Here is a 20298-nt window from a genome sequence, read left to right as displayed (position 1 = left end):
GCACACGACTCAGTTTGACCGGTCCACAGCTCTCCCCATTATACAATATTCCCATGACTTGACCGTGCTGTTCACCTATCCATTTACAACCTGGTTACACCTTATCACACCGCCGTGCCGGCAGCGCCGGTGTTGTTGGGCAGGCCATGGCACCGGCGGCTCTGACCCTCCTCGGCAGGGGACGCAGCCCAGGCCGGCGGGCGGAGGCTCCTCCCGCCGCCGCCTCCCGGCGCCCCCCGCCGGGCCGTCCGCCCGCGCCGGGCGGGATGCGGGGCGCTCGCCGGCGGCTCTGCTCCGCCCTGATCCTCGCGTACGGGCTCTTCTCCCTCTACGCGGCCTACACCGTGTTCCTGCGGCCGCGCCGCTCGCCCGCCCCTCGCCCGCCGCACCGAGACCGCCGCGGCCAGCGAGGTGAGCAGGGCCGCTTCGGGCCGACGGCCTGGCCCGGCCTGGCCCGGCCGGGGCGGCGGGCGGGGACCGGAGGGAGCTCCTGAGGGAGAACAGGGCCGGGGCCGGAGCCCCACCGCTCCCCGCTTGGCCTGCGCAGGCCGCGGCCATTTCCCCAGTGCCGCGGGAGGCACCGGGTCGCGGCCCGGCAGTAGAGGAGGAGGAAGCGGTGGCGGCGGTGGTGTGCCTGGCCCGGGGCCGTGGGAGGGTTGTCAGGTGATGCTGGAAATTATGGATTCCAGAAAATTCTTCAGTTTTTCTAAACCCGTGAAGCTGACCGTTTTACGTAAATTACGCTTTTAGGTTTCACAAATCATGTTGCCTTGGGAAACGAATGGAATCCATGGGAAGAGGACGAGAAGAACGAGCTGGCTGCTTCTCAGCAGAGATATGAAGCTAATCTTAAGATGATAAAATATGCCAGATCTCGCCTAGAACAGACCAGTCTTAGAGTACAGATTTGGGGAAAAGCAGCAATTGGTAAGCAAATGTAACCAGTGTCTACTAATCACATAACCTTTCTGATATAGCATTTTCCCCTGCTTTTTAATGACTAAAATTTATGTATATGATTAAATAGTATGTATATTTGTACATGAAGACTGTTAAGGAAGTGGTAGCTGTTATTCAAATTTGTACCAATGTAAGAGTAGTTACACTTTAGTTTCTTTCTATCAGTTCTTTTCAAGGCTGTTTTTTGCATCTGGCAAAGAAAATGTCTCAAATAGCAGAGAAACACAGTTACTTTTTTAATCCAGTCTGGTTTACAGTACAACACAAGAACAGGCCTCTTATTTGGTTAAACGAGACTATATATTTTTGTCACGTTTACACTTCCTGAAATAAAGCATCACACAGTGAGAAATAAACCATTTTCTGTACTGCAGTACTACGGCTAGTGATGAGCTCGGAAATTCTTCTGTTGTAGAAGACACTGAGTTTACTCTACGTAAACTGGGAGCCAAAGTCTTCTCAAGCTCTTTAACTACTACCGAAGACATAACATTTTTCTTATTTTAGCTTTTTGAAAATGCCAAATTTCCAGCTTCGGGTAAACTTGCATGTAGCATTGTAGAACACATTGGTAAATTAGCCAGTGGCACATTCCATCACAAAAAAATGGTGTGTTTCACAAAAGCTTAAGAGAAGTATGCTTGTCCTTAAAATGCTGATTAAAATTTGCTCATTTTTAAGTGGTATGTGTGCTGGAAAGAGATGCTAACAGAAGTAGTGGTATATCTTCATCTACTGATATTTTGTCAGCCAGAGAATATCTTAAAGTGCCCCAATACGGGAAAAATTAATCTGAACTAATTCAAAGTCATACAGACTTTGAGAAGCAGTGTTCCCAGTATATAAGAAGCTCTGACATTTCTTTCCCGAGTTCTTACATTGTGATGCTTTTTCGTTTCCTAGAAGTTATTTTATTTGCTAGGAGTTTAGAGTATGATCTGTGCATTCAAATTCTCCATCATGTCTTCTTTTGTGTAGGTCTTTACCTTTGGCAGCATATTTTTGGAGGGCACCTTGAGCCAGCTGATGTGACTGCACAGTGGAGAGAAGGAAGCCAAAAAGCAGGAAAAACATATTTCAGGTGTTGTTCATGATGCTGATTTCAATTGTGCAAACTTTAACAAATAATGCATTGGAAAGTTAAAGTACATTATAAGATGCACAGGTGGATTATTTTGCCTGTCTCAAAGTTGTAGTTATTTCAGTATCAGCTGCAGGTCCTTTTTAATTTTTTTGTGTTTTGATAACTATGTAAAATGTACACAACTTCTCATTCATTCAATCATGTCGTTTATTCATGGAAACACATACTTGATAAACGCAGCTAATCCTAGCCTAAACAAGTCACTGTTACAAAATAGAAAACCAGGGAGCAATTTCATCTGTTTTATGAAGGTTTGTGTTATTTGAAAAAAATAGAGAAAGACTTACCAATGCTGAGAGGAAGGGCAGCCAAGAGACCTCAGTGGCACCGGGGGTGGGGTGGGGACATAAAATCCTCAGAAAAGTCTTAAGAACTGGGGTTTGGGGGCTCATAGTTGACGACAAGTGTGGAATTTTGAGGCAAGAGGAGGTCTCCTGCTATTTGGTTTCTCTGTATTCAGGGAAAAGGGTCTTGGTCATAAATAGGATTGCATCAAAACTTTGTTTCTGTTTATAACAAAGGCAATCTGTGAGGACTAGCATCTGTTTAGCTACTTGACTTGCAAGACAGAATTTTATACGTAAAGGAATATTACACTTAAAGCACTGTTTGCTTTAAAAATGGTGCTTAATCTGTGATCATGCATGTTTTAAGACTGATGCCAAATGTTTTATATTATTCAGTGAATCATATATTCTTTTCTCAGAAGTCCTATTTAATACCATTGTAAGGCTTTCTGTAAAGATACAGTGAAGGATTTTTTATCTACTTGGCCAGTTAGCCAGTCTGCAATAGTAGATCTCCTGCAACATTAAGTCACTTGCACCTGGACTCACCTATTAAAAAAGTTTTCTCTTAATACATAAAATACACACTTAAGTGAGTGTAACTTCTGAAAAATATCTTGTTTCAGAAGAGTGTTTTTTTCTTACACAATAAGATATGGTTCTAGTTGAAATTTGCGGGTAGTGTTTGAAGTAAATACGTGCTGGTGAATTGAAAGGGGTTTTTAAGTGATCACAGAAGTTTTTTATCATTTTGAATTGTTTATTGATGTATCTAATGTTGAACACGATACAGGCCATAGAATATTTTCACATTCATAAGAGATTAAAACTGTTTTCTAGAAAGATGTATAGCTTGATTTATGCATAGCAATTATTAAAGAGTCTGTCTTATATCTAAGGAAATTGATGAAATTGTGTACTCTTAAAAAAAATAGCTGTATTCCTTGTCTGCAAATAAAAGATGATCCTACAATATTAGAGAATCAACTATGAAATCTACAGAAATCCATCACATTCTGCCAGATAGGTTATCTTCTTGGTATTCACATGCGAATTTCTTTCAAGCTTTTCAAACCATGTTTATAACATGAAAATAATTTGCTGCACTTAATGAGTCTGTCACTTGACTGATTATGATTATTTTACTTCTGGTGTGCCTGTTTCAAATGATTGATAACCTCACATGATTCCTTAGGGTATGCATGTCTCAAAGAAAAAGTTCTATACTTGCATTTAAATATCTTCTTGTTGTGTTTAGATGGACCAGGGATAATAGAGTCCTTATTTTAATTTCGGCTTGGATGCTAGATCCTATAAAATACAAAGCTTAAGTTTGGTACCAGCATAACAAAACTTAACTTTTGAAAGGCTAGTAGGAACTTGTAGTGCAAAGTATAGAAAGTATGGAAATATCACTGTTAGTTTAACAGCTAGGCTTCTGAAATGAAATAGCTGAAGTTCTACTTTTTGCTCAAATTGGAAATACTATTTTGCATTTTTGTTGTGAAAAAGAATTAGTACATGATTTTGGCTGCTCACTGGTTATAAGATTTTCTAGAATGTTGACTTTACTGCCTGGCTGAGGTAAATTATCTCCATTTGATTACTAGATGAGGCTAGAGGGAACTAGCTGAGGTGACCTATTTGGAGAATATGTGCTGCTCTGCAGTTTTTTGTGGTAAGTCTAACGATTGTTAAAAAATAGAGGTCTAATAAATGTTTTCAAAGCATATCAACTCTAAAGACACAAAAATGCCAAAATATCACTTGAACATAGTTGCATGAATTTTGTATATTTATGATGGAGTATAAACATATTTAATATAGATTTTGTTGGCTTCAAGCTTTCACCAAAGAAACTGCCTAAAGAATACTGAAACTATCAACTTCTCCATGAAATGCAGCGATGTTTATTAAAAAACATGAGTGGAGAAGGAACTACATAGCTGTGGATTTTAATGACACGTTGGCATGTTCATACAAGAGGCAGGAGAGCAGGATTTAGTACTTTATTTGGCCTAGAGCAATTCACATCCTTCTCTCCTGTCATCTAGGAAGATGTTGTAGGGCAGGGAGTGCCAAACTACTTATTATTAAGTAAAAGCATTCCTAAATTTCTGTTCCACTGATTAACACCCTCTATTTTATAAACATTCAATGCTGCCTTGCCTCAGTCCCCGTTAACCCCAGTTGTTCTGCAATTACTCGCCATTCTCCTACCCTCTGTACACAAATTGCAACCATCTGGATTCATGCCAGAATGAAAGCCTATTGGTCAAAAAAATCAACCAGCAAAGGTTTTTATCTGTCAGAGGATTCCACCAGGGATACCTTGTGGCAATTCAGTTTTAAGAAAACCTTTTGGTGAAGCTTTTTGAAAATCCAAATGCATTACATCTACTGGATCCTCTTTATCTGTGTTCTTACTGACACACTCGTAGATCTTCATCAGATTAGTAAAACAGGATAATTAATTTCCAGCAGTGCTTATCCATGTATGTGGTCAGTGATCTTACCTTTTGATAAGATGCTGTGATCTTACTATTCATTACAGACTCTTCCAGAGAGGGAATTCATGCTGACTGGTCTCCTCCAGGGTCCTCTCACGTTGTTTCTGTAAATGGGAGTTTTGTGTTGATGGGTAGACCCCTTATCAAGCGTAGTGTCTCTTCATAATGACACTGCACACCTTTGCCAGCAGTTCTGCAATTTCATGTTCCTTCAGAACTCTCAAGTGAATGCCATCCAGGTCCAAATTCTCTGATATAATACTTATTATGTTTAAACTTGTATTTCTTTCTGAAGGGAATGAGTTTACATGTAGGAATCTTCCTTAGTTTTCAATTAATTCATATGGGGTTTGGGAAGTATGTGTTGTTTACTTTGTGGATTAAAGTGCTTGGGCTTCTTATACAGTGTTTGTGAACAGTCTGCAAACTCCTTGAAAGCTTCTTGTGATTTGTACTGCTCCTTTCCAAGTTCTTATCCTGATTTTTTCATCTTTATGTAATTCCTTTATTGAATATGGAGTATCTCTACACTATGTGGTATGATCTCTCGTGCTGCAAGTGCTGAACTTAATCATACCGCTGTTACAGAATGACTGTGTGACTAACACCTTTGGAATTGGGTCTGGAAGACCCAGTCTAGAATACCATCTTTTTGTATGGACTCTATGATTAGTAAGGAAAAACAAGGACTTTGTAGAAAGCAAGTCATGTATTTAGTCAAAAAAATGTAATCTCCCCACACCATCTTTGATCTAGCCTTCATGTGAGTGGTTAGTGCTGTTAGCACTACTGCCTTAATTTTGCGGCCTTTGTAATCTCCCTTACGTTTCCCAATCCCAATTGTGTTCTGACTGGGAGTTAATAGTACAATCCTAGCACTGCGTTTTTATTATTAAAGTATGGGATTTATGAGACTTTCATAGTGTTACCTTTTTTCCCCACTCTAATTTTATGCATTTAAACTTCATATTTTTCTACACACGAGTCAGTACTTCCTGGCCTGTACATCCTGCTATTCCTGTAAATTTGATGCTCTCAAACTGCTGTGTCATAGATAAAACCTTTTCCCCCATGTCTCTTTTTTGCAAGGTGATCACTGGACCATCTACACATCCTAGTCACTATTTTAGGCATTCTGAAGCTCAAGGTATTCTCTCTTAGGAATCCCAGTGATTCTGTTCTGATCGTCCGTTAAACTTTGGATTTAAGTCTTGGTCTGACTTACATTTAATCTATTAGTAGTCTTGATTTCAAGTCATGAGTTTCATGAATCTTTGCTCCAAAATATGCCACTCCCACCAAGCCAGCAGCATGTCAGCTTAACTCAGGTTTAAAATACGCTTGTCTAAGGTCAGTCTACTCCAGATAACCTCACTGGGACACAACAGCTTTTGTTGTGAATTTTTTTTTCCTCTCTACGTACACTTGAACTGAAGCTAGCTGTCAGTCTCAGCACTTCATGAGTTAAAACTCATGCTCATTATAACTTAAGTTTTGCCGGTAGCTGAAAAACTAGTGCAGCAGACCTAGAAAACTTATTAAAATTATTAAAGATTTTATGATTTTGCTACCTGACTGAAATTTCTCTGTTAAATACATTGTGCAAGATCTAGAAATGCCATTTTCTACCTAGAATGTTTGTGCTTTCTAGCATATACAGCAAACCTAAGTTTACATTTAGATAAATACCTCTTGTGTTACTGATTCTACTCAGTAGAAACTTGACCAAAATTACTGAGAAAAGTAGTGTGCCAGACCAGCTAACTGTCCCTCTTACTGATACCTGGTTTAGTATACTCGCCAGGTCTTTGGGAGGGCCTTTCTCTTGTTCTAATAATACAGCAGTTACTGGTTATTACTGGAATTAAGACCTTTAGTGAACATCAAAGTACACCACTTTTTTAGAGGTGATTGATTGACACACGTTTTTAGGTTTGAGTATAGTACTAGTTCTGATTTATTGACAAAATACTTTATTTAAGTCTAAATCTCCTTTTTCCCAACAAAGATGAAGGCAACCTTAGTCCTGTGTTAAGCAGTAGATACTAACAGAGGTGGTTACAGTTCGCAGTATGTTACATCTGCTTTATTGATGAAAAAATAGTCTCAGGATTACAGACTGTGTAGTAAGGATGTTTAGAGGATTAAGGTCAATAATTTGTTTTACGGGTGTTTACTGTTCTCATTTTGGTTTTCTCAGCTTCCTCACCGGCCCATCTGTAGTTCCTGGCTACTTCTCGGTGGAAGCGGAGCATGTCGTGCTGGTGCTGAACGGGAGGGAACAGGCGAAGGTGGCGGCCGCCACCCAGTGGCTGCACTACGCACAAACGCTAATTCAGACCCACAAAATCCGGCACGTGGCGGTGGTGCTGCTTGGAAACGAACAGTGCAAGAACGGATGGATTCAGCCATACCTGAAAAGAAACGGAGGATTTGTGAATCTACTCTTTATTACCTATGACTATGCGTTCGTAAATGAAGAAGATATTTTCCAGTGGCCTTTGGGAGTAGCTACGTAAGTGTTGTAGACAGAGGTTGCAACTGAAACAATTGTTGTGCGTGAGGTACGGAAAATATGACTTACTGCTGATGCCCAAAACAATTATAGTAAGTAAATTGTAGAACGTGATCCTATTAATCATTTTATAAATCAAACATTGGGATCCTTTGAAATTGCCTTTAGAAATAAAAATGATAATAGGAAAAGAATGCCAGCGTTTAGGGAGCTTGGAAGGTTTTCTGTTTGTTTTTTCTTTAGTAGATTCGCTCTTGAGATTTATCATGTCTGCTGATGTAATATGTACCAGTGACATGGGGGATTTAAAAGATACTTATGTAATTAAGCTCCAGGTACTCCTTGTTCAGAAACGGAAAGGTGATTCTGGTGGTACTTTTTTTAACCCCTGTTATGGCTCTTAAAAGGCAGTTGTGTGCTTCCTGGTTTGAGTTGTTATACTCCAGTATCACAGCAGCATAAGCTGGCTTAACGGCATGCTTACAAAAACGTTTTTATTATACTTATCTGCTCAAACTACTTGTGTGGAGTAAATAAAGGCTCGGTTCAGTTAGATGCACTTTTACTTCTTATTAACAGAGTTAATAGTGGTTTAGCTACTTATCACAGTAATATAAGCTGAAAGGAGCACAGGATTATTTTCATATCTTGTGTTGAATTTGAACTTAATTTCCTGTATTGATCCAGTTGACTCAATCTGGAAAACTGTATGGAGTTTTTTATATATAGCTTGAACTTGCTTACAGTGTCTCTGAAATATGATAAATTTGGATTCTTGATGGTGTCAGAAAATTGTTGGCATTGGAAGTTCCTAAGCAAAAAGAAGTTGAATTTTGAGATGCAGAGATTAAGGTGACAGTTAACAGAAAGCAACAACATTTACAACAATAAACTAAGGTGCACAGCTGGGTGGAGAAAGATAAATATGGTATCAAAATGGAGGTTTGCAGCCCTTGCACACCAAGGAGTGTGGTTAAAGGTGTGAACGTGTGCCAGTGAAGAGAGAAAATGAAGATGTAGAATTCTGTAAAAATATTTGTCATGAAGGAAAGAATGGTTCTCAGAAAGTAAGTGAATTAACATTCATCCCACAGGAGAAGAATGAGGAAAGGACCGTCCATCAAATAATGTACAACAAGCTTTTTAGTAGCCAAAAGATTAGATTATTGAAGTCCACTCAGATCAAAGTGAGATTTTGCTTTGAGAGGTTACCAGTGGTATTTTCAGTTGATAGGCATGCCCAGAGATTAAGGTAGCTGAGACTTAAACACCATAGTTACCATTAACCTGGCCATTTCAGTCAAAACTTGTGGTTGCATCAAGAGCAGCTGCTTTGGAAAAGCATGTTACTCAAGGACATTTTGTAATATGCACACATAGTATTTCTGATCTTGAAAAAAGACATAAGTATTTTGGAAAGTCTCTGAAGAGAGTGGTGGGGGCAAAGAGAATAAAGACCTACTTTTAGGACAGGACTTAAAGTGGTTTGCTTGTGTGTGGTTTGCTGTCTGTGTTTATATATGTGGATTGGCAACAAACAGGTGCTTTTAGTCTTAAAATCTGATGCAGTAAAGATGAAATGGTGCAAAATGTTTTTCCTTTGACCTAAAACATATAGTTGTCTAATTGTACGTTGTTTTTACAGCTACAGAAATTTTCCAGTTGTAGAACCCAGCTGGTCAATGCTACATGATCCAAGATCATATCTATGTAATTTCTTAGGGACAGTTTATAAGAACTCTTCTAGAGAAACCCTAATGGAAATTCTGAAGCAGGATGGGCTTGACAAACTTTGCTGGATTGCAGCCAGAGAACAGTAAGACTTTTAATTTATTTCGTGAAAATATTAAGATTTTCTTGCCTGGTTCATTATTACTAATCTTTTCTTGAGCATTAAAAAATAGTACAAATAAAGGTAATCAGTCATAATTAAGTCAGAGAACATTGCTGAGACTCTTTGTGTAGGTCTTCATAACAGCCTTTCTGTTGCTATATTTTACATAAAGCATATTTTCAAATGCATAGAAAAATCTCCTAGATATACAACCATCAAAGATCATCAGGTTTTTTTCTTGAATATATTTGATTATGGTGGGAGAAGAAATATTTGTCTTGTGTTTTGTGTGGTTTAATGTCTTTAACAGAAGAAAGAAGACAACCATATTTTGTTGTGTTCCATATAAGAGAGTGGATTTAATCTGTACAGCATGGTTGTTTTTTATTTCAAGTAGGTGGAACAGATCTTTTGACTGACAAGAGTAGGGTTCTGATTGTATTTCCTAATTTTGAAAAGCAACACTTATAAAATGTTTGATAGCAGGCACAGCAGTGCTTAGGAAGACCTCAGCTACCCTGATGAAGAGTCTCAGGAGATGGATTGTATCTGTGACATAGACTCTTATCTCACAGACATTCTGGGGCACTTCAGGAGATGGATTCTGGTTACATGGGTTGCTTTACATCCTAACTTTTGAAAAGCAAACCTCTACTCATGTAAAGTATTTGAGGCCAAACAAAGTCATTAAAAAGTCCATCGAGTGTCTCCCTCTTGGTCTGTTTCTGAACTGTGCTGTGAAGTAAATTGACATGTGCGTCATCCAGGTCATGCAGAAGATTTAAAATGGCATTTCAGTTTGTTTCTTACACTTCTACGTATTAACAATTTCCTAAAAGGACGACATCTAACATGGTTACAGTCTATTTTTAACAGTGACATTTTCAATAAATTTTTAGAAGACTCTTAAGAGCAGTTAAGACTAAAAGTAAAAGCCCATTGATTGTGTGTGTAATATAAAATTCTTACATTGACAGCATTTTCATCTTTATGCATAGTTGAAATTAAAGCGTATCACTTATTTTTTCGTTGCAGTGTCTGTGGGAAAAATATTAATTTTAACCCCCTTTACTTTCCTAGGTGGCAGCCTCAAGAAACAAATGAAAGTTTCAAAAACTATCAAGATGCCTTGCTGCAAAGCGATTTGACATTGTGCCCAGTGGGAATAAATACAGAATGTTACAGAATTTATGAAGCTTGTTCATATGGATCTCTGCCTGTTATAGAAGATGTAATGACACCGGGTGATTGCGGAAATTCATCAATGTACCACAGTGCTCCATTACAGTTATTGAAAACCATGGGGGCTCCATTTATCTTTATTAAAAACTGGAATGAGCTTCCTGCTGTTCTAGAGAAAGAAAAAAAAATGAGCTTACAAGAAAAGATTCAAAGGAGAAGAAAGCTTTTAGAATGGTATCAAAACTTCAAAGCATGGATGAAACAGAAATTCATTATTACTTTAGAAAATTCATTTTTGCCCAGTGATAAAGGATAAATTGTCCCTTTTGAAAATCTAGAATAGATTGCCAGCTTAATTTCCATTAACCTTCTGAGGCAGCTTTTACAGAAAAGTAATCTCACAGGGTGGATGCGTTCCTTTTATAGTCAACAGAATTGCTCTAGCTTGGCCAAGAGCTAAATTTGTCCCTTCATTCTTAACGATTTTCAGAGAGGTTGTTGACTTAGTAGGGTGGTACTCTGCAAGGATGACAACAATTTCATTACTATTTTCACAATTTCCATGTTCCTGTGTGACCTGATAAAATTTTTTTAGGATAATATCTTTGAGCATGTGAACTTTTTAAAATCCAACATAAAAATATCAGTTGTGTTTGAAGAAAAGAGGAGAATGAAAGCTGTATGGCACAGGGTAATTTATTATGTAGACTGAAGCAGAAAAGTATTACAGCAAAATTGCCAGGTTTAGCACATCCCAGTAAGTGCTTGTTCTGAAAATGTGAACCGTTTACTTGATTGACATTTCATTTCCAAGAAAGTGGCTATAAAGACTGTGAAATAAAAATGTATATTTCAAAGTAAAAATAGAGAACTCTTTCTTAAAAATACTTCATAGCAATATATTTCCCCTTTAACTTCAGTTACCAAAATGGCTTTCTTTCATTTCTATTTAGTCTTGGGACGTACCTTTCTGCATTTCTGCTGCAGGAACATTCATTACCTGCAGTTGCAGCTGTGCATTCTAAACCGGGCCTTAAACATGAACCTGTTTGTAGCTTACCTGATTTCTCAAGATCTGCTGAAACTTGTCAACTCCAAAAGAAATATAATATTGTATGTTTATGGAGCTACATGTACCACAAACAGTTTCAATGCTTTTTTTGTTAAATATAGCTGAAGGGATCTGTTACTGTTCTTGCCCATCAGGAATGAGTCTGTGCTGTTACCTGTGTGTTTGGCTGAGCAGTGTGACTGCACACACACCACTGGCATAACCAAAGAGTGTGTCATAGACATTTTTCCATCTTACAGCAGCATGACATATGGGTTCATTCTCGTACAGGAATTCAAAGGCTGTGCAACTCTACAGCTAAGTAATACTCATTTGTGTAATGATACTATCTGGTGGTGAAATATGTGCCATAAGAGCATTTCTGTGGTTTTCTTTCAGTTTTCTTGCATCCTTTCTGTGTAGCATCAAAAAAAGGCACCAAACCAACAAAAAATTGAATCAAAACCCGATACATAAAAACACAGGGTTTTAGTTTGCTAACAGTGGATCATACCCATGGTGGCTGCTCTAGATCAGGAATAAGGTATGTTTCAGAACACTTGTATTTTTAGGAGATGTATTCCATATGCTTAGAAGAGGCTCTCAGAAGATAAATAATCTAAATCCAAATAATCTGAATTGTATGTCTAACGTGAATATCCAGTGACTATCATCCACCCATATTATCTGAAACATCATGCAGTTGCAATACAATGCAAACATTCCCCATTCAGCTGAAACTGCAAGTACAGCCCTCACAGCTCATCATTGAGTTCATGAGCACTGCTTGGAGGTGGACCCTATTAGAACAAATTTAGCAAAAATTTCCACACCAAGGATCTGAAGTAGCCCATCAGTAGTACATAGCACTTGGAGGATTAGAGGAAGCTTGAGTATGTGTAATAATCGTAGAATCATAGAATGGTTTGGGTTGGAAAGGACCTTAAAAGATCATCTAGTTCCAACTCCCTGCCATAGGCAGGGACACTAGATGAGGTGCTCAAAGCCACATCCAGCCTGGACTTGAGCATTTCCAGTGATGGAGCATCCACACCTCTGGACAACCTGTTCCAGTGCCTCACCACTGCAATAATGTTATGTCAGTGCTGTATCTTCCTTTTAGCAGAATCTTTATTTCTACACAAGCTACAAAACTGCAGAGCAATGATCTAGAGCAGTATTTTTCAGCTTGTCAGAAGATCCTTTGGCACTCCTCTAGGATTTCAAGGAACTGCAGAAAAAAAACTCCTAGAGGGAGGTCTTTACCAGTCAGCTGAGATTCTTATAAAAAAGGCTGCAGCTCCTGAAAAACAGCGGTATGGAGGTTGAAGTCTGAAAAACAGTTCAGTGTGTTACTTGGTCATCAATAGAAGAAACATGCTGCTACTCATGCATTCATTTCTAAGTAAATGTGTGAGTTTTTCTTAAGGGAGGCCAAGATGCACCAAAGTTTTCACAGAATATCACATTGCAGCTGTTTGCCTACTTTGCGAGTTCAAAGGGAAATGATTGGCACTTACCTGACTTTCAAATTCATATTCTTCAGACCAACAGGACTTAGCACCAGAAGGAAGTTTTTTGTGTTGTATTTCCAGTGCTAATGGAACAAAGAGGGCAAAACATCTTGAAGCCAAGAGAGAGTTCCTAATGCATTAGGTAGGTTGTGAGTATTTTGTTTTCTTTTTCCACTGTCCAACTTGAGGGAGAGATTGTAGTTCTCCTGTTTTTATTCCCTGATACTTACTCATTGGAAAAATTGTCTACTCTGTGCTCTGTTTGGATCCAGAGATGAGAAAGACAACAAAACGGACTATGGGAAAGAAAGGGTGAGACTGAGAGAGGAAAGACACCAAGGAGTGGAAGAAATCAGAGAGGATGTGTTATCAGTGATAGACAAAACTGATTGAAGAGAAGCAGTTAAGCCACTGGCAAAAAAAGATGGCACAACACGTCCACGTAGGAGTAGGTAGTATCGGCTGTCAGTGGGAAGACGGCAAGTAAGTTCGGTTGTTTAATACTAAGAGGAGAATGTATGCTCTGTTTTTGCAGTTAGCCCTCTGGTTCAAGTCTGGGATGGTGAAGCATAACTTTTCCAGAGCATAAAACAATGCCTCATAGCTGTGCATGGCATCTCTTGGAGAGGGACTTCTGCAAGAACTGAGCCTGCCTGGAGTCAAGAATGCCATTTGTAGCATCAAATGTTACACAGATTGTTAATTATGCGGTGTTTTGCATCATGCTTAGATTTGTTTGTGGAATATATAACTCTACCAGTTTTGTTTTCTGAAGTATTTCCTGCTGATGAAGACTTTAAGCTGGATTGCCTTGCTATGAGAAGAAACAGATCCAGCTTGTCCCAGTTTAGTGTAACTCTCTCTCCTACATTATTTGGAACCCATTAAGAGTGACTGTGAACATGTGGTGTAAACAATTTAAAAGATCATCTTCTAGAGAGCAATATGTTTTCAAAGAAACTTAACCAGTCTTCACAACTGTTTGTAATACTGTAGATGAGGAAGGGGCTTGCGAAGGATCTGGCTGCCATTTGCTTACCATTCTTGGATATTTGAGTTGTGATAGTGTATTTCAGTAGTTAGGTTTTCTGGTATTTTTGGATATCATCCTTCCATGACTGAAACTTACACAAGGAGTGATAAAACGAAGTTTTCTAGAAGCCTTTCTCACAGCAATTACTAAGTGTGAATTAGGAATACCGTGTGCCGGAATCACCAGTTTATCTCTTGGCTTACTGCTCTCACCAAAACACTTGCAAAACCACAGAAATAAAATCCTGTAGCTTCTTGACAAGCCCTGCATGTTAGTAATAACCAGTAAGAGCTGGGCAAACTCAGGAGCAGCTTCCATGCTAGTGAGTCCTGAAATATTTCCAGGAATTGTTCTTACTGTGATTGGAAAGATGAAGGATGGTTGAACAAAATTTTGCTTGTTTTGGACTGTTCATAAAGACTGACGCTGGGAGAGGCAAAAGTGTTTCAAATGCAGTTTTAACTGTGCCATAAGAAACTGTTGCTTCCAAGAAAATTGCTACCATAAGGCATGTTGGGCCATTTCCCAGTAGCTAAGGAGTTTAATGCTTATGTAGTGCTGTGAATCCTGCACAAAGGATTTGAAGAGTCAGACAAAAAGAAAAGAGCGGACCTGATGAAAATGTGCCTGAAAAGGTGATATACAGTCTGCATTGTGTGCCAGGACTTCGTGTTGGTTGGGTTTTTTGCTCTCTGAATTCACAAAGGTAAGTTAAATAGTTTGTACAGTAAGCCCTTCTGGGAGCACTCCAAAGTGATGCTATAAAAACCATGCCATGCAGCAAACTCTTCTTGAGATACAAAATGAATGCATCAAGCAGAAATTACTCATTCACTAAGATCCAGATGAAGACACAACCTACTGAAAGACAGTAAGTTGTGCAGGTGGCCACAAATAAAAACAAAATCTCTGAATGACTGAAATTAGCCTGGTTCTTTCAGATGAAGTTATTCAAACAGCATCAATACATCTAACAGAGTTAGTCATATTTTGAAGTTTGCTATATCAAAGGGGTTTTATTCAGGGCCTAAAATGCAAAGTTTCTCCATAAGTGTTTTCTTTCTTTTCATGTTTTTCCCTCTGCAGTGGAGTTCTTTTCCGAAGAATAAAGGTAGTCCATGGCCATGAGTAGAGATCCACTCCAATATGAGATGGTGAAACATCTTCCTCTGTGGCTGCTTATTAATTATATTTTAGTATTTGTGACAACCCTTGTCACTAATGGTCAGCAATGGGGCTACTATGGTGCTATATCTTAATGCACAAACTACTCCGAGATGTGAGATACCCACTTTCAAGCCTTTGGTCCAGCTTGGACATGGACACTGCCACTGCACAGCTGCCAATTCAGAAACAAAACCACTGGGAATTGCTGTGTTGAATCTCTTTGCTCCTACCTTTGACAGGGGGCGGGGAAGGGTGGAGAGGAACAGTAATAGGCTACTGGGGTCATTCTCTCTGAATATGGAAATGGAGAATTAAGGACAGCTCTGTTTCCCACAAGGCTAAATGGAGTGTACTGATTGATTGTTGTAGGAATTTAAATGGTCCTTTACACTTCCCTCAAATGCTAGCATAGCTTTAAGACAACCAGTGATGTGTGTTCTCTGGTATGGAGTCTTTAATTGCATATCCCATTTTGCTGGAGGGTTCAGTTTATTAATTTAATAGTGTTTTATCAATGTCTGTCAATGCAGCCCTTGGTGGTGATTGTGGAGTATCATGATTGTTTTACAGTGAAAACTAAATAGTCTTACTAATGCTAAAATTGAAGACAGTACTCCATCTGATGAGTACACAAGCAGGGATCTGCACATTATGCCATGTTGTAACAATTTTCCTTCCTTCCCCTGTCTAATCAGACTGATTGATTCTTCTTGTGTGTCTCTTTTCTTTGCTGACCTTCTTTTCACATTGTTATTTTCAGATTATAGCAAATGACTTTCTATCTGGTAGGGATATAATTTCCTTGTCCCCATGGAGAACTTCCACTGAGTACCCAATCTCAGTATAGATGTAATTAGGCTTTTGCTGAATTTCTGCTATAGCAAAACTCGTGCTGGTTCACAGCATGCTGCCAAAACATCTCTCTGTAGGCTATTATGTCATTTGAGTGCTTGTTTCTTAAACATTTAGTCTGTTGTTTAAGATTTTTGACTGACCGTATTAAGAGTTCAATGAAAAGGATTATGTATGTAGGAGAGTATAGAGGACTAACTTCAAACATGTCTTTGCCTTCCATTTTGCAGCAAGGAATATTCTTCATTCCCTGAATGAAACTTCACATGTAACTATAAATAGCTGATCACAGCTTATAGTGTTTGACACCAAAGTCTTAGACATTGGTTCATGACTTTTGGAATCTGAATTCAGTTCCACACAAGGAACCAAGGGCCAAATGCAGCAGAGGGTATTCACATGCAGTATAAAGCCTAGGGCAGATCAGTTCTGCATAGATTCACTGTCCAAAGGACCAGTCTTTCAACTACTGCTAAGACAGCCTGTGGTGCTTGGCCTGCTGGTGAACTGTGAAACACCACAAAGTGGTCCTTAAAACTGTAACTTTTATTGTTTCTCAATAGCAAATGCACATTCCTCACAGGCAGATAAACAAGAAGTTCCCCTGCTGCCAGTGTTTGTAGTGAAACAAGATCGCTTCCTTTGCTACTGGTTTTCATTAAAGAATTTACAAACCCGACATACAACTTTATTAAAAAATTATGTATCTGGAAAGCATTTTGCTGTTATTTCCCCCATCATCAAAAAGTGTGATGTAAGATGGAGGATAGGCTCTCCCTCCGCTGTGCAACTGTGTGCTCCTTTAAAACCTATTGGTTATTCCAAAGGTCCCAACTCTCACCAGTGGAAACCTCCCTACTTTTTGTGCCTCCACATGCCCCGAGTCCGCTGGTCTGATCGGGGGTGAGCAAATCCTTGCTTTTCTCCATCCACCTGTCACTCCTCAGACTATGCATTCTTGTGTTCATTTCCCTCAGAGCCCTTACACATGGCCACAGCATGCCTAAGGCACACCTCTTGGGTTGGGTTCTGCAAAAAGGAAAGGCAATTGGTTTGGTTCAAAAAGCAGTACCTCTCCAAAGGAGGGGATTGTGCCTGTTCTTTCATATCACTGTTCAGGCATGAGAGCACTTCCCCAAGGCATGTGTGAATTGGGCTCACTTCCCTTCTCCACCTCTGAAAACTTGAACCCACACGTTCCAGCTCACAGAATGAAAAATGCACCAGATGTCATCATAGACTGGAGTTGGTCTTTCTCCATTTAAAGTCACCCCACTCTCCACAAAACGTTCCAGTACTCACTGGAATAGCAAATTGTAGTGGGTTGGCTTTTGGATTTTTTAGGCCTTCCTTAGCAACAAGGGTCAGGAATCTAAGGAAGTATTCCATATCATCCGTTTTGTAACACAACATATAAAAAGGCGCAGATAAGAGAGCTCGCTCTCTTCTCTCTTCTGGTGGCTGAAGGCGACAGGTCTCTCCGCAGATGGTCTTTACTTGTATAGGCCAGGGCCTGCCTGCTTGGACCTGCCGTTATCTCCGGTCCCTCCAGGAGGCGTGGGGGAGTTGGTTGGTGCTTCGCAGGGTTCTGCTGTCTCGTTCAGGGAAGTATTTAATTCGGGTTTTGTATTTATTCACTAGCTCTCTATTAACGGGTGTATTTGGAGGATATTTGTTTTTAGGTTTTTTTATCCCTGATTCTCCCTCCCTTTTCCCGTTTTCCCCTCGGGAGCTCCCTATTGTGTGTACAATATATTCAAATTGTATTTTAATTGTAAATATATATTTTTGCTATAGCTTTGGCTGTTCGGGTTTTTTTCCTTCCCTCTCTAGGGAGTAGGCTTTTTCGCTGGGTCTTGGCAATTTGGCAGAGAGCCAGCTCCAAACTTACACACAAATACACATGTATTTGTTATGGCATCCACCTAGAGGACAGGCATCCCAAGTTCCCATCTCTGTTCCAGATATTCCTGTATTTCACATAGGATAAAAATTAGACAACACCACTTTCCCATCACTTATTGCTTCCCCCCCGTACTTTGTACGGCAACTCAGTCCTTCAGGGACTGAGACACATAACTCAGTTCTGGGAGCTGCAGAACACCACAACACCGAGCGTGACACCACAGCAATGTCCTGGCCAAACCCAACCCAGCACACCTCTTTGCCTCTCATCCAGTATGAGCAAGGGACACTACACCTATACAGCATAAACCAGGGCAAGGCTATAAGCTTAGATCTGAAAGCTGTAACACTACCTCCCTTGTGCATCCAAATGCGTCATGCGCACAAGCCTCTCAGGTTCACAAGGAGCAGCAGCATGATGTACACAGCAGTCCCTCGGCTATCATGGTTGCCTCTGGCTCCTGTTCTTGCAACATGCCCACAATGGCAATGTAAATGTGGAGTCAAATAATGTTAATAAAAATGGGCTTATAAACATTTTAGAAAGAAACAGAGTGGCAGGAGGACTGTACCTAAACAGCAACTTACAAACTCCTGAGTTTAGCTCTGGCTCCACAAAACCCTCTCTGCCAGTTTTCCTCTTTGTAGAAAAGTAGTATCTCCCCCACTTACCATGGATGCAGCTGCTGTGAAGCTGTACTGCTCTGCTGGTGTTTGGTCACTAGGCCAACGATTCAGAGTGTTGTACAAATCTGTACATGCAATCCTTGTGTTGGACATCTGCACATTTTGAAACTTGGGGAGTTTGAGCGTGCCTTTCTATCACTGTCCCAGCAATTGGTTAGTATTGTACTTGCTTAGTATTTTCTGATTGTGATTTTATATATGGTTCACAAATGCATATAAAACAATTTTTCTTAAACAGAGCTGACAACTGGATATAGTACTTTACTGTTTAATACTTAAATCAAGCACTTTAACTTGCTTCTGGGTCTATAATCAATAAGACATTTCTGCTGCAACTACCAATCTCCCCCTTTTCCTCTGTTGACTTTAATTAGAGTATTTCAGTTATTGACTGAACCTCCTTTGCACAACATTAAATTGTTTTATCAAAGGAGAATAGCTTTTGCCTGTTGAATTCGCAACTACCAGTAACACCCTTCCCTCCAGTATCTTGATTGCTCTGATCTTTCATTAGAGGCGATTCTTCTCCTTCAGGGCTTTGACTAATTTTACTTCCTCAGACTGCAAAGTCATATTGCAAGTCTACTCATGATCATGGCTATCCTTCTGCTACCTTCTGCTACAAATAGAGGTAACAGATGATACTGAAGAGAGACATGATTTTGTTATGATCCAAAGTCTTGGAATGACCACACATCACTTTGATATACCTAATCTCAGTATGAGAAGTAAAAATCTTTCAAAAACTTTGCTTAACGTAGCAAGTGTAACAAAACGTTCACATGAAGGATGTGTAAGACAGCCGACTTTCAAGAGTTCAGGAGGTGGAAAAAGAGAGAGAGAGAGATGCACTCACTGTATATTTTATGAACTTGTAGCAACACTTGACAAGGAAACATTTAAGTTGCTAAGAAAAAAATACTACTGCACCAAAACAAATATGAAGTTTTCACCCTTATGTTTTCTAATCACCCACAATCAAATAACAGTCTGAGTTTTGGTGACCTTGTTGGTAGTGTTTTGTAGCTTGCATTTCACATGGATGGGATAGGGGATAAGACTGAAGGAACAACAGGACAGAAACCTGAGGCCACAACGGCATGGGAGAAATGAGGCCTGGGGACAGCAGTAGCAAGCTCTGCTTTGAATATCTTCAAGCTCTGCCCAAGACAGTAGCTTCACTTCCACTCTAAGAAATTTGGCAGCGTGGAATTTTTACTACCCCCATTAAGTGTATATCCTAGAGACCACTATTTCTATAGTTACAGATGAAGTGACTCAATAATATGGTGTAGCTAGAGACAAAAGACTGCCATGATTTGAGTAGATTTTACCTGGGTTTATCCCAGACATGCTTGAACTCCTGTGTTGGCCTGGCTGAAAGGTAGGTACATAGGCTCTGAAGGGAAGGTAAGCACTCATCAGCACTCCCTGATACATCTACATAAAGAGAACCACAGACATGGACAGTTGTTGTGGGTTGACAGCAGCTAAGCACCCACAGAACCTCTCCTCAGGACAGGGGAGAGGAAAGGAGGAGTCAAAGCGAGAACACTCATAGGTTGAGATGAGAACAGCTTAAAAAGTGAAGGAAGGAGAAAAAAACAAGTAATGCAATAGCATTCATTCACTGCCTCCTACAAGCTGACCAGTACTG

The 20298-nt window shown here is 39.7% G+C and overlaps 1 protein-coding gene across 1 annotated transcript; it reads left to right on the top strand.

The window, feature by feature from the left end:
* Window positions 1-232: 232 nt before the first annotated feature.
* RXYLT1 (ribitol xylosyltransferase 1) lies at window positions 233-11296 on the top strand. The gene is made up of 6 exons (XM_027721199.2): window positions 233-411; window positions 751-927; window positions 1939-2041; window positions 7102-7416; window positions 9062-9232; window positions 10331-11296. Exons 1-6 carry the CDS (start codon window positions 267-269, stop codon window positions 10746-10748), a joined length of 1329 nt encoding a protein of 442 aa, XP_027577000.1. The 5' UTR covers window positions 233-266; the 3' UTR covers window positions 10749-11296.
* Window positions 11297-20298: the final 9002 nt, after the last annotated feature.

The sequence above is a fragment of the Pipra filicauda genome, unplaced genomic scaffold (assembly GCF_003945595.2).
Source record: "Pipra filicauda isolate LSUMZ 115617 unplaced genomic scaffold, ASM394559v2 scaffold247_size1415610_pilon, whole genome shotgun sequence".
In the NCBI taxonomy this organism is placed as follows: Eukaryota; Metazoa; Chordata; class Aves; order Passeriformes; family Pipridae; genus Pipra; species Pipra filicauda.
Note: the sequence above shows the minus strand (reverse complement) of the source record. Positions and strands in the feature narration are given on the sequence as shown.